This window comes from Fukomys damarensis, unplaced genomic scaffold (genome assembly GCF_012274545.1).
Source record: "Fukomys damarensis isolate Sample0158 unplaced genomic scaffold, DMR_v1.0_HiC HiC_scaffold_15, whole genome shotgun sequence".
NCBI lineage: Eukaryota > Metazoa > Chordata > Mammalia > Rodentia > Bathyergidae > Fukomys > Fukomys damarensis.
This window is the reverse complement of record NW_022900927.1, coordinates 65,815,253-65,831,433: the sequence shown is the minus strand read 5'-3', so window position 1 is coordinate 65,831,433 and position 16,181 is coordinate 65,815,253. Positions and strand designations below refer to the sequence as shown.

At 62.0% G+C, this 16,181-nt stretch overlaps 1 protein-coding gene across 1 annotated transcript in view; it reads left to right on the top strand.

The window, feature by feature from the left end:
* Large1 (LARGE xylosyl- and glucuronyltransferase 1) overlaps positions 1–16,181 on the top strand; it is a 68,745-nt gene that overhangs the window by 47,535 nt on the left and 5,029 nt on the right. Inside the window, exons 6-9 of the mRNA XM_019206296.2 lie at positions 4,603–4,765; positions 7,322–7,584; positions 8,034–8,312; positions 14,891–15,037. Coding sequence (XP_019061841.2) covers positions 4,603–4,765; positions 7,322–7,584; positions 8,034–8,312; positions 14,891–15,037 — 852 coding nt within the window. The remainder of the gene's footprint in view (positions 1–4,602; positions 4,766–7,321; positions 7,585–8,033; positions 8,313–14,890; positions 15,038–16,181) is intronic.

The window sequence follows — 16,181 nt, the reverse complement described above, 5'->3', positions numbered from 1 at the left end:
GGCGCTGCTCACAGAGCAGCAGCATCCACTCCGCTTCCTGGAGCTCTGCTGCAGTAGTTTCCTGGGTGCTGGGGCTCGTCTGATGCTCACGGAGGCCTCTTCCTCTTCCGGTTGAGGAAATCGAGGCACAGAGAGGCTGAGCGAGTCACCGGGACCACACAGCAGGTGGGGGGAGAAGCTGGGGTTGGTGTGCGTCTGTGCTGGGCTCTGAGCCCCAACTTGGCCTACGCGCCTTGGAAAGCACTCTGCCTTCTGAGCCCCGAGGGTCTGTAGGTGCAAAGACCGCAGTCCCTGCCCTCGATGGACGTGTGTCTTGTGGAGGAGCCAGGCTTGATGAGGGAACAAACCATCCGGCGGATGGCCAGCTAGTGGCGGGTGCTCTGCAGCAGTGCACTAGGGAGTGGGGCAGCCCCGTCAGCTGGGGCCTGGGGGGTTTCTGTGAAGGATGATGTTTAGGCTGGAAGATGAATGGAGAAAGCTGAAGGAGAAAGCCCGCTGTAGTAGAGGCAGAGAAGGGTGTGGTGGGTAGAGGAAATAGCATGTACAAAGGCCCTGAGGCGAGACAGGCTATGGCAAACAAGTGCCAGTGTGCGCAAAAACTCCTGGGAAGAAAGTGGCACAGGCAGGAGCCAAGAGGCCAGGATCTGGGAGCAGGGTTGAAGTCATTGTAAACCAAGTTAAAGGCTTAGAGTTGTGACGGTTTTTCTGTGGTTGGCAGGGTTTTCGTAGTATTTAGGCTGTTCTGAGAATCCCTTTTCGGGGAATAACAGAGGGTACCTGCACCTCCCTGGCCTTACCACAGGATGACACTGTCCCAGCGCCCACCTGGGTCACCCAGCCTCCACGTCCCACTAGCTCCAGGCCTGTGCTATCACCCGGGGCCTTCTCTTCCCAGTGCCCACCCTGGCATCGCTGGCCAAGTCAGGGCTGGGCACTGGGGTCAGGGGCGGCACAGGCCACGTGGACAGAGCCAGGCGGGTAGGGAGTGCCTGGTGGTACACACGCCGGGGTGGGGACAGAGGCCGTCTGTGCCCACATCCCACCCACACAGCGCCCAGGAGTCCCGCAGACTGGGGCAGGCACCCTCTCAGGGCTTCAGTGAAGCCGCGCAGGCAGCAGGACTCGGGCCTGGACGCTGCCCCTGCTCCTTGGACACATTTCCCTGCTGCCTGGTGCCAGGCCGGGGCCCTGCCCTGCTCCGGCACAAACGTCTCACGATGGATTGCGGCACTGCCAGGCGGAGCGGCTGCCAGGGCCCTCCCTCTGCGGGTGGCAAGGGCCAAGCTGCCTGCCTCGGTGATAGGAGAGACCCCCATGAGGCGCCCCGCAATCCAGTCCTGACCTCAGCAGCCCAGCCTGGTGCCCAAGCAGGATGTGCCTGTGCTGTTTGTTAGGCTGAGACAGGCTGCTCTCCCTGGGCATCCTGTGTGCAGTGGTGGTGCAGTCTCCTTGCTTCTTGCTCCTTGCTCCACCCGGGAGTCCAGGAGACCGCTGGTCTCCGCTGAGTCACAGTGGCCGGAGGAAGCTGCAGAGGCTGCCTGAGGCTGCAGGGCGCCGGTGGCCCTGGAGGGAGGATGCCGTCCGCTGTCATCCTCCAGGAAGCGGCTCCTCTGCAGACCTTCCTGCCAGTGTCACTTGGACTTTGCTGTCCAGGAGCAGCTGTTTCTGGGTTCGCCTCCTAGTCCTTCCTGCTGCGGCTGCTGAAGAGAGAGCAAAATCTGAAGGCTTTCCATGCAGGAAGGCCAGTGGTGAAAGAATTGTCTTCTGCATGTTAGCAGACGATTGTTAGATGCATTAAATGTCCAAAACCTGGGAGACGGAGGGAGATGGGGAGAGGCCCGAGGCCGGACCCCAGGGAGCTTGGCATCTGCGGAGTGAAAGCACCAGTCTGCTGGGCGTCACGGCCACCGCCGCCACGTGGCCTCACAGACATCCCTGGTGTGCAGTGCGTCGTCCCCCAGCCAGGCCCAGTTCTCCAAACATGGCTCTCCAGGGCCCCAGCACCATCCCTTGGCGAGGACACTGGAGCCTGTGACAGTTCCTGGGTCTGTTTGTTCCGGGACCTTTGTCCTTTTCCTCCCAGCCTCCGGGCACTGCAGAGCTGCGGGGAAAGAGACTTGCAGAGGGAGAAAGCCGTCACCAGTCGGGTGCCCAGAAACCAGCCCCGGGAGCCACGTCCCTCGCTCAGTGTCACCCCAGCTCCACGAAGGACCCACGCCTGGACCCAGGCTCCCTGTCTGGCGCCACAGAGCTAGAGCTGGACTTACTGCATGGACATGGCTTCGTGTTTAGAAGCAACATCTGCACGCCTGCAAGTTACTTGGTGATGCCCCTCGTTGCTTGGCTTGGTGGTTTCCCTTACACTTAGGCAGTTAGCGTTCTCCCACTAGGAGGGGACAGTGTAGGCTGAGTCCCCGAAGAGCAGGGGCAGAGGACTTGCCCTGAGCCCATCCCCGGCGGAACCACTGCTGCTGGAAGTATCCGGTCTGCCCCATCCAGAGGCCCCCTCATTCCCCTCACGGTGCTGATCAGCGACCACTCATCCTGACCTGGGGCCTCTTTATGCCCAGGAAGTCTGCCTGGCACCTGGTTCATGCTCAGTAAACCTTGCTGAGTAAATGAACTGCACAAGTTTGTTTTCCGGAAGCATCTGCGGGTGTCTGAAGGGTGCCTGTACTGGGGACCGGGGAGAGTACCCTGAGCTGATCTAGGACTGGCAGAGGGTCCTGGGTTCTCTTCCCTGTGACACGGCCGGCAGACTAACCCAGCAGCAGAAAACACTAAGGTGGCCAGCGGGGCTCCCAGGAGAAGCTCGTCTTCCGGTCACTCTGAGGTCTGAAATGAAGATGGTGTCCACTGCTACTGGACCCTCGGACCACACCCCGGTGCAGAGCCCACAGAGCAATGGACAGCAGCTTCCTCGAAGTTCCATCCAGAGTCACAGTCAGGCCAGTGTACAGAGACTCTGAGAACGAGACAAACAGCAGATGGCCCAGGGGACAAGTCCCTGCTTACGTGTGGGCCGCGTGTCACCAGCAATTCACTCCTGCAGTGGGCAGCGGGCAGGGAGGACAGCGCCCCTGTGTGGGTGAACTCCCCACACAGACCTCAGGGTCCCAGCTTGGCCACTGAGCCAGCAGAGGGGAGGACGGCACAGGAGTGTGAATTCCACAGACTCGAGCGTGCCGAGTGGGCCCCGCTCACCCCCACGCCCGCCTGCCCCAGGGACAAGCGGCCCTCTCTCCACTCTGAAACTGCTTCAGGAACTCCAGCCATCCCACCCACTAGACACAGGAGGACCAAACACAGAAGAGAGGCTAGAATCAGAACGGAGTGCACACAGCATGCGCCCCAGACCACACTGTGTCCAGTCACGCACTGGCCTCCTGGCCAGTGGACCCGCTGAAGGGCAGAGCCTGGGGCTCAGTCCCAACCCTCACACGGTGCTTGGTGTGAAATAGGAGCCCAATGATCAGTGATCGTGCGTACGTAAATTTGTCCTGACACCTGGGGCGGAGGAGCCCGTGCCTTTGCTTCTGGTCTCCTGCAAGTATAGCAGGGCCAGGCCAACCTTCCCGGAGCCTGCACTGGACGAGTGCCCCAAGGATGGAAGGGTCACGGTGGATTTCCCTAGTCCAAAACCGCTCCGGTTCCCGGCCTTGGAGTCTCGGTGTGGGGAAACGCGGAGCCAGGGCCTCCTCCACCTGTCTGGCTCGGCAGCACCTAAGTGCTTCATGGCCACCAGGGAAGAGCCTGGCCAGGCTCCAGGAGCAGGTCTGGGCCCCGTTCTCAGCCTTGGTGAAGCCTGCGGCCCTGAGGGTGACACACAGGTGTGGGAGGAGCACGTGAGGGGGGAGGAGGGGAGGAGGGACACGCAGGCCCAGACGCAGAGCGCTTAGGGCACTCACAGCTTTGAGTGCCAGCTTCGGACCCCAGGACGGAGGCACAGGAGGGGCCGAGCAGCGGGCCTGGAGACCCCTCCCAAGGCCCTGCCCCGCTGAGCTGCTCAGGAGCCGGGGAAGTGGCACAGGCCACTGCGGGGCTCTTGTGCAGGATGTAGCAGTGGCTCCTGCAGGGCCACATGGCTCCCTGGCCTCCTCAGCCTGCCCGGCCAGCTCCTCCTGCTCAGGCTGTCGGCCTGGAACAGAGTGGGCAGTGGTGCCCATGAGTGCCTTGAGCCGCCCCTGTGTGGTGGGCCGCGGTGCACCCCCGCTGGGGGCCCAGGAAGAGAGGACATTGCTGGTGGGGTGGACATTGCTGTCACCCTGAACATCCTCTGTAGCGACAGACTCATCTGGCCAGAGAGCAAGGAGGAGCTCAGGGTGCCTGGCGAGGCAGCAGTTTCCTGGGCGCCACAAGGACACAGGGACTTCTTAGCCTCGGATGAGTCTCTGTGTGACTTGGAGCAGAGGCTGAACCTCCAAAGACAGACGCCTTCATCTGAAGGCAGGGCAGGACTGTGTAAGCCAGCCCAGCCCACGGAGCACCTGCGGGTCCAGAGAGTCCGTTTCTGAAGCACAACCTGGCTGTCCTTGGGTTAGGACAGGAGTTGCTCGAGGTCACCGGGAAATGAGCCCCAGAATGACCATTCTCCATGTCCAGTTTCACTGTAGTGTCCTCCACACTGCGTGGCTGTGGACGGAGTCCCCTGGGCCACAGCCGGGGACCCACCCTGCAACGCGAACCCTCAGGTGTCCAGCTGTCCTTTCTCACAGCTCAGAGGACCCTGCAGCCACTGCCCCCTCTTCCCCAGGACGATGCAAGGGTCAAACAAGGAGGCACAGACGCAGTGTTCCATGAAAGATGCGGGCTATAACAATGAACCTCAGCGCCGCCTCAGCAGAGCACAACATAAGCAAAACCTCAAGAAAACACATTCAAGGGAACATTACATTGTTAGCAAAGATAGAGTGATGAATTCGAAGATAAATTTTATTGCCCTTTTTGGCTTTTCTGTAGTTAACTGATTCCCTCCAATTTTCCCCCATGAGTGAGCTCATGTAGGAGGCTTTGTAAACTGTAAAGCTCCACACACCCCAGCAATGTGACTATGATCACCACCTCCCCTTAGGAAAATTCTGACGTGGGTCAGTAGCTGTGCTGTTTGGCTGTGGCTGCTCGGGCACAGCAGCCCAGAGCAGCCCCTTCCCACAGGGTGGAGCGTCTCCAGGGAACCCATGCTGCAGGGACCGAGGTCACTGCCCCCGCACCCTGTGCCCCAGCACAGGCTCCTGACAAGTAGGTCACCGAAACCAAAGAGATTTCTCCTGAGATTTGAGTGCATTTGCTAAACTGCTTCCTGGGCAGCCAGCTGAGGCAGGGTGCAGGCTCGTCCTGGGGAAGAGGGGGGCGTGTGAGAGGCCCCTGTGTTAAAGGCCCCATGACCTGTTTCCTTCCTTAGAGACTGCACCTGAGCACAGCAGGTGCCATCCGACCAGGTGAGGGAAGCTGCAGACCACACTGGTGAGCCCACATCCAGTACCGAGCTGGGGACGCGTAGTGGCCATCAGGGAGCTTATCTGGGAGTGCCAGCGCGAGAGCGAGGGAGCTGGTGCTTTTCCTGGAGTCTGACCTTTCTTGTCCACTGTGGCTGAGGGTGCCCAGCATGGGCTCAAGGGATGCTAGGGGGATCTCTGCTTCCCGGGTTCAGAGGCGGGTGGGTGCGTCCCCTGCCCTTAGAACTCGCTCTCTGAGCACCCTTCGGACAGTGCCCAGAGCAGGTTCACAGGCAGTGCCTGTGTGCCCATGTGTGCATGCACACGCACGTGTGTGTCCACACCACTCTCCCCTCGTCCTCTGGTCACAAGTATTCTCCGACCCACACGCCTGGCCCACTCACACCCACGCACACGCGCTCGCCCGCTTGTCTGTACGCACCCGGCTGGCACTGACAAACACAAAGCCAGAAGGGGAGGAGCAGCATGGCGTGGGCAGTTCCACGAGGTTTACCTTCTGACCGGGAAGACCCCAAGGCTCTCCTGCAGCTTGGAGAGGGAGGAGGGCGCTGAGCTGAGTCTCCTCCAGGCAAACTCCGGGTCCGCAGGAGCCAGGCCAGGGTGGGTGAGAAGGGCCACCGCCCTGCCCCACCCGCCCGACAGCCGACATCACGCTCACTCCAAACACTGCACCCGGTGACGTGAGGCCCCGCTCTTACTCGGCTTGACCCCGTCCCCAACTGTCCAGGCAGGAGAGGGTGGCAGAGCCGGGCTGCGGGACAGGGCTCACCCTCGCTGCTGTCCAGACACACAAGGAGGGCCTCCAGGCCTCAGAGAGCAGGAGGGAGGACAGGCTTGATGGACGCTGCAGTCCTCCCACACCCAGATCCGACTGTGGACACGGCCACCTTGAGCTGTCCCGTGCTCCTCACGGCACAGGCTGGTGGGTCCTGCCGGGGAAGTTGCCCTTACATAATCACAGTTCAGGGTGACACAAGCTCCGTGCATTGTCGGGAGTGAGTGCCGGGAGCCCAAGGCTGGGCCAGAGTTGCGGGCAGGTCTCCAGATGCCAGGTCCTGAGTGCGAAAGGCCCCGGGAAGGTCCTGGGCTGGAGTGGGGCTGTGCAGGAGAGGAGAAGGCACTGGAGAGAGGCCAGAGGAGGGGTAATGGCAGGGTGGAGTCCTGGCTCGGTCCTGCCCTGGAGACCGGGCAGCTGCTCCAGGATCGGCATGAGTTCCGCCCCGAGTCTTAGGGTGAGCAAGCGCCACAGTGACCCGTCAGACTGACCTGAAAAAGTAAACCCTTCCCTCAGGCCCTGGTGTGATGGCCGGGGTTAGACTGCTTGGACCGACCACCAGGGGGCGCCATGGGGACTTGAGCAGCCTTGTGGTGGCTTTTCCTACTTCCGCCCCCAATTTTCCGCTGTTCACAGCCCTTGGTGACCTCGGGCTATAACCCAGGTGTGAGGGAAGTGTGTCTGCAGGAGAAGTACACAGGGGCAGAGCCTTCTGGAAGATGAGGCCAGTGAGACCTCCGGGAGCTGGATCAGAGAGGGGCAGAGGGCGGTCCTGATTGTGATTTGCTTGCGGGAGGAGAGGAGCGGCCGGGTAGTTAATGGGCTTGTTTGGTGCTGCTTTCCAGTCCTGTAGCACTGGGAGAGCAGCAGTGTCAGGCCACACACAGGCCCTTGCTGCTGGGGTTTTTGTCCCTATGAGCATCTTCCCTCTACTGTCTGAAACTTCTCTGTCCAGTCACCGAAGAGCGCAGAGCTCCTGGTGGGTTATGTGTTTGTCTAGGCTCCATGATCTCTGGAGGAGCCTCATCTCCACCCGAGGGAGGTTTCTGCCCCTGGCGACCTCCCTTTGGAAGTTGGCCAGAACCACTAGGACATAAAGAGGGCGATGCTGTCTGGCCCCGTGACAGCTGTGGGTGGCAGTGCAGGGCCTCCCGGCCAAGCTGTGCTCAAACCACACCGCTGCCTGCAGCTCCAGAAGCAGCTATCGGAGCTGGACGAGGACGACCTGTGCTATGAGTTCCGGCGCGAGCGCTTCACCGTGCACCGCACACACCTGTACTTCCTGCACTACGAGCACGAGCCGGCCGCAGATGGCACCGACGTCACCCTGGTGGCCCAGCTATCCATGGACAGGTACGGGGTGGCCCTCTGCAGCCTCCCACAGCTGTGGCTGTCAGTCCTGGCCCGGAGTCTTGGAAGCTATTCCTGGGCGCCGCAGGGTAGACGGGCATCGAGACTCGTGGGGGAGCCCTGGCAACAGCCAAAGCTGGGGCAGGTGGCACAGGTGGTGCCATCGGCACCCAACTGCCATGGATGCCCTGAAGAACCGGGCCAGTTAACACTGCCAGCCTAGGCGGGGTCTTTCGGGAAGGCTGGTAGGCAGGGCAAGCTTCTCAGAGATGGGAATGTTTCCGTAGATACCTGGAGGACAGGAGGGGGTTAGGCATGTGAGTTGCTGAGAGAAGTATCTGCCGGGCTGGAATGAACTCACTGTGTAGCCCAGACTGGCCAGAACTCACAGCAATCCTCCTGCCTCAGCCTCCTGAGTGCTGGGATTACCCATGCCCCTCCCTGTCTCCCAGGCTCCAGATGCTTGAGGCCATCTGCAAGCACTGGGAGGGGCCCATCAGCCTGGCCCTGTACCTGTCCGATGCCGAGGCCCAGCAGTTCCTGCGCTATGCGCAGGGCTCCGAGGTGCTCATGGGCCGCCACAACGTGGGCTACCACATCGTGTACAAGGAGGGCCAGTTCTACCCCGTGAACCTACTGCGCAACGTGGCCATGAAGCACACCAGCACCCCCTACATGTTCCTGTCCGACATCGACTTCCTGCCCATGTACGGGCTCTATGAGTACCTCAGGTAAGGACCCCAGGGCCCCACACCAAGGCCAAGGATGCAGGGTCCCCAGTGCGCCCAGGCAGAGGCAGAGACGGCACCCCAGGTCAGGACGCTGTACAGGCGGATGGACGTTGTCATCACCCTGGAGGGGCCTGGCTTGTGTGGCAGACACACGTGGTCTGGGCAGGAAACCACTTCTAGACTCCCAGTCTCAAGTTCTTTCTGTAGCATCGGTGAAAATCTGCTGCCCCTTTCCAGTTTGGGGTCAGGCAGCCTTCATGTAGCTGTTCTAGAAAGATGGCATCTAGCCTCGAACACTGACATACGTCACTGTGAGGCCTGGCATTTGGTGAGCTGCTCGCTGAGTGCCAGCAGCCACCCTGGAGCTTGGCACATGGGATCCACAGCCCCTGCCCCAGGTCACGCTGGCGGCTTCCTCTTCCAGAGGGGAAATGCAGGGCGGAGCCGTCAGGAGCTTGGTCAGGACGCAGTGTCTGCCGCAGGGCCAGCCACAGGGCCACGTGCGGATGCAGCTGGAGGCAGGGCCGCAGGCTCCGTCCAGTATCCTTTCCAACACTCCCCTGCAGGACAGGGGCAGGCAGCAGACCCTGACAGAGGGCGGGATGCCCACAGGGAGTGGCAGCTGGCGCAGGATAAGTAAGCAGTGAGAGCCTGGAGCCCAGCCTGGGCCCCTCCCAGCAGGAGGAAAGGAGGTCACAGGCGTAAATGGCCCAGCAGCGCTTCCAGAGGCGCCCTGTGTCAGCTGGCGGTCGTTGGCACAAGTTGGCTCTGCCAAGGGAGATGGCTTGCGCATCTCAGACCAGTGGGCCACACACCCAGCCCCCAAAGCGGACACAGGTGGCATCCACTGTGGGCCCGCGGGGTCGGAGTCGGCCCAGAGAGGGCGCCGACCGCAGGTTCTCAGGCCGCCACCTCCCTGCCTGCCACCCGGCCTCTGTCCTGCAGGGCAGTCTGAGCGCACCTGCTGTCCACCCGCCCTCCTGACATGTGTCCACCTCCGCCCCTCGACACCATGCACACACCCACTGGACCTGTCCTGCAGAGCCAGGGAAGGTGGCTGCATTCTCAGCAGCTTCTGGGGCGTCCTGAGGCTGCTTAGTGGGGACCTGACCACGACGAGCAGGGAGGGGTCCCCAGCCTCAAAGAGAAGGCAGCCGGGCAGGTGGGAGCTGGGGTGCAGAGCCCTGTGCCCCTGATTCCGGGGCCAGTTAACGCAGCTGGAGCCCATTGTGTGGGGAGAGGGCGCCCCTGTGTGGCCATGTGGGACTCAGCACTGCAGCTCTGGAAGCCCTGCAGCTCTTCGCGCTGTTCCAGACCAAGCCAGGTGGCGGGCTGTGAATTCAGCTCAGCCTCGGTGCTTTGACGTTGGTCACTCAGTGGCTCCCAGACCCCAGCTGTCTCTGCAGACCCCACCTGGTGCCACCCAGCAGCCGGACCGCAGCGCCCCTTCCAAGCTCGCCCTGCTCAGGCAGAACTCAGCTGTCAGGTCTGCAAAGCTTGCACAGGAGACACAGCTGGATTTTCCCAGAAGTTTTTTTTAATATTAACAAATAACAAAATGAGGTTTTAATGCTCCTGAGCTGACAAGGCCACCCCCTGCCCCCCGCTGGCCCATGTTGTGGCCTTTCCCGGGCACCAGCAGGGATCATCCCATGGTAGAAGCCCGGTCTCTGGCTGGCCTGCCCGCGGTGGGCAGCCCCATGGCCCCGCCTGGGGCTCCAGAGGGCTGTGCTGCGTCAGGCTCATTCCCGACGCATGGGGCCCAAGTGCATGCAGCTCGCGACAGCACCTGCACTCTGGCTGGGACAGGGCTAAGGGTGCCACTCACCACAGTGACCGTGAAGCCCCACGAGGCCAGCAGACCCCCACCTGGACACTGACAGTCCAGCCCACCCACTCCCAGCACCGCTCCCTGCACCCTGCACCCTGCACCTCGCTCTGGGTGAGTCCTTTCTGCGGGAGACACTGAGGCCCGGAGAGGTTCAGTGGTGGTTAGAGGAGAATGGTCTCTTTCTACACAGCCTGCTCACCCCAGAAGCAGCCAGGTCATTTCAAACCCAGGACTCCCAGACCCTCTGATTTCACCCAGATACACTTCTCTCACCGTCTTGAGGTCCTCCTTGGTTTCCAAAATTTCAGCATCATAGCCCTTGAACAGTTGCTTAGCAACCAGCTAACATTACAGCAAAAACAAACAGTTCAGTTGGAAAATAATGACATCAGCTCTAGCACAGACCTAGCAGCAGAGTTTCACTGACACCCCGCACCCTCCTTATCCCGCATCTCCTGGAGAAGTGCGTGTGGACGTGCAGTGGCCCGTCCTGTCCTCAGAGGCATCTGGTGCAGTTCTCCAGGGTTGGCCGGCATCACACAAACCTGCATCTGGACACATCCGGGACACTTTCGGAGTGTGGGACTTTGGGAGCCTGCTCATCTCCCCAGCCTTCCCCACCTGGCCTCTTTAGGAAGGGGCTATGATGTCCTTCAAAGGTGAGCAGGTGCCCTCCACCCACTGAAGCACTTAGCCAGGTGTCTGCAGGGGCCTCTGGACGTCCACTCGGCGGTGAGATACACAGATGGTTCCTGCCTGTGAGGGCTCGGCCCCTGTGCTTTCACAGCCTGCGATGATACAGAGCAGTCGGCACCCAGTAGGGTGCACCTCCACTGTGACCTCTGCTCTCTTCCTGCCCGGCAGCATGCAGCGTGGTGCTGTGCCCAGGCTGCCCAGGCTCCGATCCCCAGGAGGAGCCCACTGTGGGCCGTGGCAGCACTGTGCTGGGTGCACTCACCTTGTCGCCATGTGGATGTGGATAAGAAGAGCCAGGACCCCGGCGAACAGCAGATGCCCGCTGTGGAGGCCGGGAGGGTTCCGGGGACCAGAAGCAGCAGTGTGACTGCAGTTCCCGGGGGATGGAGGACAAGTCCACATCCCTGAGCCAGGCAACTTCGGCCTCTGTCACCCGCAGAGTCCTCCCTCAGTCCATCTGCGTGGTGCTGCAGGAGACTCCGCTGCCCTCGCCGGCTGTTTTCTGGACCCCAGCGCCCCACGGCCCCCCAGCTGTGCAGATGCAGGGACGAAGAGTCGGCTGAGTGAGCACCACGGACTGCAGCTGCTTTCACTGTGCTTGTTCAGTTGTGCCCCAAAGCTCCTGCTTAGTTTCCTTCTCACCTCTACTCTGCCACAGTTCTCCTTCCACGTGTCCGCGCCATCGACTAAGACATCCAGTGCTGCTGGGCCCAGACACCCTGCTTCAGGGGCCAGCTCACTGCCCGCATTGCCACCCCTCCCTGGGTCCGTTTCTCATCTCCCTCACAGGTCCAGGCACCTGCTCTGTGTGAGCTCCACTGGAGGGCACCTGGAGGTGTGGATGCACACTCACCTGTGTCCCAGGTGCCATGCACAGCTCTGCATCAGCCTCAGGGGCTGACACACAGGCTCTCAGCGTCCTGACAGCAGCCCGGGGGGCTGAGGTGGTGCCTTGCCCACCCTGCTCAGGCAGCAGGGACACAGGTGGGTCCCTGAGTGTGACCAGCACCTGGGCTTGGAAAAGAGCAGGCGCCCAGTCAGAGCAGGACCTCATCACTGTTCTGGGAGATTCCCAAGCAAGGTACAGGCAGGAGAGGTCAGAGGGGTCTGCGGGTCTGATGTTGAGGGGACACTGCCAAGGCCCAGTCTGCAAAGTCCAGGTGGACGGGGATGTGTGAGACACGCGGGGGTAGTGCAGACAGGTGACCAGCAGGTAGGAGGGGTCCGCACCATCCCCATCCACATGGGGCCGGCCTCCTTCCTGGCTGCAAGCCTGGATCTGCTCCCTCGGGGTAGGGTCCGTGGCATGGGAGGCTGGAGCTTGCAGGCCACAGTGCCAGCCTCTCATCCCAGACCGCCTGCTGCCACCACCCAGGAGCTGGACACGCTGGTGGCTGCCGCTGCACAGCTGGCAAGACAGGCATGGGTCAGCCGGTCCCCAGCCTCATCCTCACCAACCTGATCTTCCCAGAGGCTCTGGGCTGGTGCTGGCTCTGTGCCACCATCACCAGGATGAGGACAGCGACCTGTGGACGGGCCTCTGGTGCCTCCTTCCTGGAGCACTGTGGCCGGCAGTCACAGCGGCAGTGAGCAAGGAAGAGGTGCATGGTGAGCGCCGGTGTTGAGCACACATACGCACCATTGCGTGCTGGTCACCTGCGGGCTGCACGCGCTCCAAGGAAACCAGCACTCCTGGTGCCAGAGCTGCAGATGCCTAAGACACCCTCCCTGAGCATTGAGCTGCTCTCCCACAGAGCTCGTGGCGATGCACTCAGCCAGAGACAGAATGCAGCGATCCCACTGGAGGACGGTGTTGCAGCCAGGCACATGTTGAGTGTAGACGTGGGCCTGTGAGCCGGTCACTCACCCATGCCCCTCCACATGCAGGACAGGAAAGGGGACGGTGTGCTCCTGACTGCAGCCAGCCTGCCCTGCTGGGCCTGTTGCTGCAGCGCCGGGGGATACATTGCCCTCCCCTGCACCCCTCGTGCCTCGGCAGGGCCTCTGGTGCTGTCTGGGTGCCTGTGATCGCAGGGACCATTAAGACCTCCCTACAGCCAGGCCCAGTGCCCGCTCACGCCTCACGACACACACACCCTCTGCACTTAGCACAGCCCTGCATGCGGGACGCATAGCCCTGGGGACAGACCTGCAGATGCCCGCACCCCCGAGCAGGGCTGGGAGTCAGTAGGGTACTCAGGAAAGCACTGCAGAAGGCAGAAGTTACCTTGGCAGCCCTGCTCCCTACAGAGCCCAGCAGTGTGGCCAAGTCCAGAGGCTGCAGATCTCTGGGTGCAGAGCGGCTTGCTTGGCAAGACTGGATGTCTCCCTAACAGGCCGGGCACGTGAGCCGGGAGCCGGTCCTCCACGTAGCTCAGAAGATGGGTCACCTGTGAGCAGGCCGCAAGAAGCTGCTGCTGGAGCAGCTGCGGAGCTCGGCCAGGGACCCCGTGTGCAGTGTGCGTGTGCACGTGTGCGTGTGCGCGTCTGTGTGATGTTCCGCTGTCCCATTCATCGTTCACCCCGCCATCTCCCACTGCTCGCACAGCCTCATTTCTCGGAATAATCGGCTACAGAGGAAGCCTTGGGCCCTGCAGTGTTTGGCACACGGGGACATTTATAGCAAGGTGTGCGGACCCTGGGTGGGCCCTGTGCCACCCCGTGTCTCATGGGCTGCCCAGGGCATGGTTGGCACTCAGGACTGTGGACTGAGGAGCAGGTGCCCCAACCTGGGCTCAGGGCATTGCTCTGTTGGTCTGGAATATTCTGTAGACCTCTCCGTCCGTCTGTGTCCCCCAGAAGCAGACTGGGCACACACCTTCCGTACCGAGAGGTGGCATCGTGGTTCAGATGGGTAGCATGAGGAGGAGCCGGGCTGGGCAGGAGGAGCCTCTCACTCCAGGCCCCATGTGGCTAAGCACAGCTCAGCACGTGTGCGCTGTCAGCCCTTATGCACATCCTCGGAAACCATGACACGTAGAGTGCATCACACGCACACGGCTAACTCAAGGAACAATACAGCATGACCCCTAAATGAGATCAGAGGGTTCCCCAGTGAACCCCATCCAACACTCAACAACCACCCCTTCCCGGGGAAAGCTGGCGAGGCCCAGTTACCCAGAGTACCGCGGAGAAGTGTCCTGAGTCTGTACGGGCCCAGTGCCCCGTCACCCACAGATGTCCAGCCCTGCTGGTGCTGTCTCCCTGCGGCCCTGCCCTGGCCCTCTCCAGGCGCCAGCTGGAAATGCTGTCAGGCGAGGTGACTGCAGTACAGCAGGCCTCGCCCAACTGCGGGCTGCTGGTTACAGGAGTACCGAGAGGACTTCTGGGGGAGCCAGGCTGCCCTCTGTCTCAGCTAGCAGGGTTAACGAAAGCCCTGCATGGTGCCCATCACGGGCCAGGCGTGCCCTGCGGCATTGGATCCCCTAGCTCGCAGCCACTCGCTCCAGGAGACAGATGTGGGTGCTGCCAGGCTCTAGGGAGGAGGAAACCAGGCAGCGAGCAGCCAACGTGGTTTGCCAAGGTGACGAGGCTCAGAAAGGGTGGCCAGGATCCAGAGCCAGGCTGTGTCCCTGCAAGGCATGGTGCCTGGCTGCCCTGAGCCTTCTCCCTTCCCCAGCCATGGCTGTGGAGATGGGGGATGCAGACAGAGCCTGGTATCCGAGGAGCAGAGCAGGGGAGGGGAGCTCGAAGCAGGCACCAGGCAGAGAACTCCGTGCCACCCCGTGTCCGCAGGTCCTGCTGTCCTGGCCAGGTGCAGGTCCTGGGCCCTTCACACGGCCGAGAATTGGGGGCTGTGACCATTGCTGAAGTCCGTCCAGACCCCATGTGGCCAGCAGTGCAGCGAGCAGAGCAGGAAGCCCGTGGGGCCCTCATCTGCACAGAGGGGCGCCCACCCCACTGCTCAGCACCTGAAGGGTCGGCGTCTGCTACTTCCTGCTGGGCTCCCCGCCTGGTCTGGGGGCTGCTGGCCTCACTGGCCCAGCCACCACCCCTGGAGAGCCCTGGTGGGCGGCACAGGGGCTCCACGTCCACCTGCCTCTCTTTCTAGGAAGTCCATCGTCCAGCTGGACCTCGCCAGCACCAAGAAAGCGATGATCGTCCCTGCATTCGAGACACTGCGCTACCGGCTTTCTTTCCCCAAGTCGAAGGCAGAGCTGCTGTCCATGCTGGACATGGGGACCCTGTTCACCTTCAGGTGAGTGGCCGCACCCCGTCCTGGGGCCCAGACGCCGAGGCGGTGCCCCCTGTGCAGCCTGTGACACAGGCTCAGGCCACACCGTCCTGGAGAGCCCTGCCCTGCCCTGCCATGGCCGGCAGGAGTAGTGCCCGTGGAAGGGCGGTGCTGGGCTCGCAGTGTGGCTTGCTTCTGTCAGCCGTGGGAGCTCGGGTGCTGCCTCCTGCACTGCATTCCCTGGAGGCTCCTTCCAGGAGCACCCTGGTGTCGCTTTCCTTTCTTGGGCATGATCGGTCTAGCCCTGCGGGCCTGGCCCAGTGGCAGATGGCTTCAGCCCCCACATCTTTTGGAGGTGACTGCAGTCTGCACACACTGCTTTTCTACCACTCAGGGACAATTGGCAGCGAAACCCGCATTTTCCCAGCTGCAGCCTGGGGGAGCTGCTCATGGGGTACACTGGCTCAGGCACCCCTGGGCCCCGGCTTCAGGGACAGGCGTGGCATTAAGGGAAGTGGGGCAGGTGAGCAGAAGCCCAGGAGATGTGAGGCTCTGCAGAGCAAGGCAGGAGCACTGGCTCGGCGGCCAAGCAATCCGAACGCATCCCCGCACGCGAACCACCAGAGGGACCTACGTGCAGCGCCACCTGCAGCTTGCACCACTGGACGGTCTGTCCCCTGCCACCCTGGCGGGGATGGGACACATTCAGTCAGAGCTACCTAGCAGTGAAACCATGTGGCCCCAGCCACGCCTCCCGCATTACAGGAAGCTGTTGCTGTGCGCTTACACACGCCAGGCCTTGTGCGTAGACATCTGATCCTTCCGTGGGACGGACGTGATGCAAGCATGGACAGAGACGCCAGGGTCTGAGGACAGACCCAGCTGGGCCTGAGGAGCCACCAGGCCTTGCCCACGGCCACCATGGGCTCCACAAGCCCGTCAGTGTGTGAAGAGACAGCGACAGTGTCACCCTCCGAACGCCTGGCAGGCTTCTGGGGTGTCACCGGGCAATCTCCGGCCCCGGCTGACCTGAGAGCCTGTCTCAAGGACATCTGGCCCACTGCGCCCATGATTACTGCTCCGTCCACCAGCTTGGGAGCCACCCCATGCCAAGTGCTAAATTACAGCCCTTGCCTCCAGGAACTGCTGCTGTCACCTGCTCTCCAAG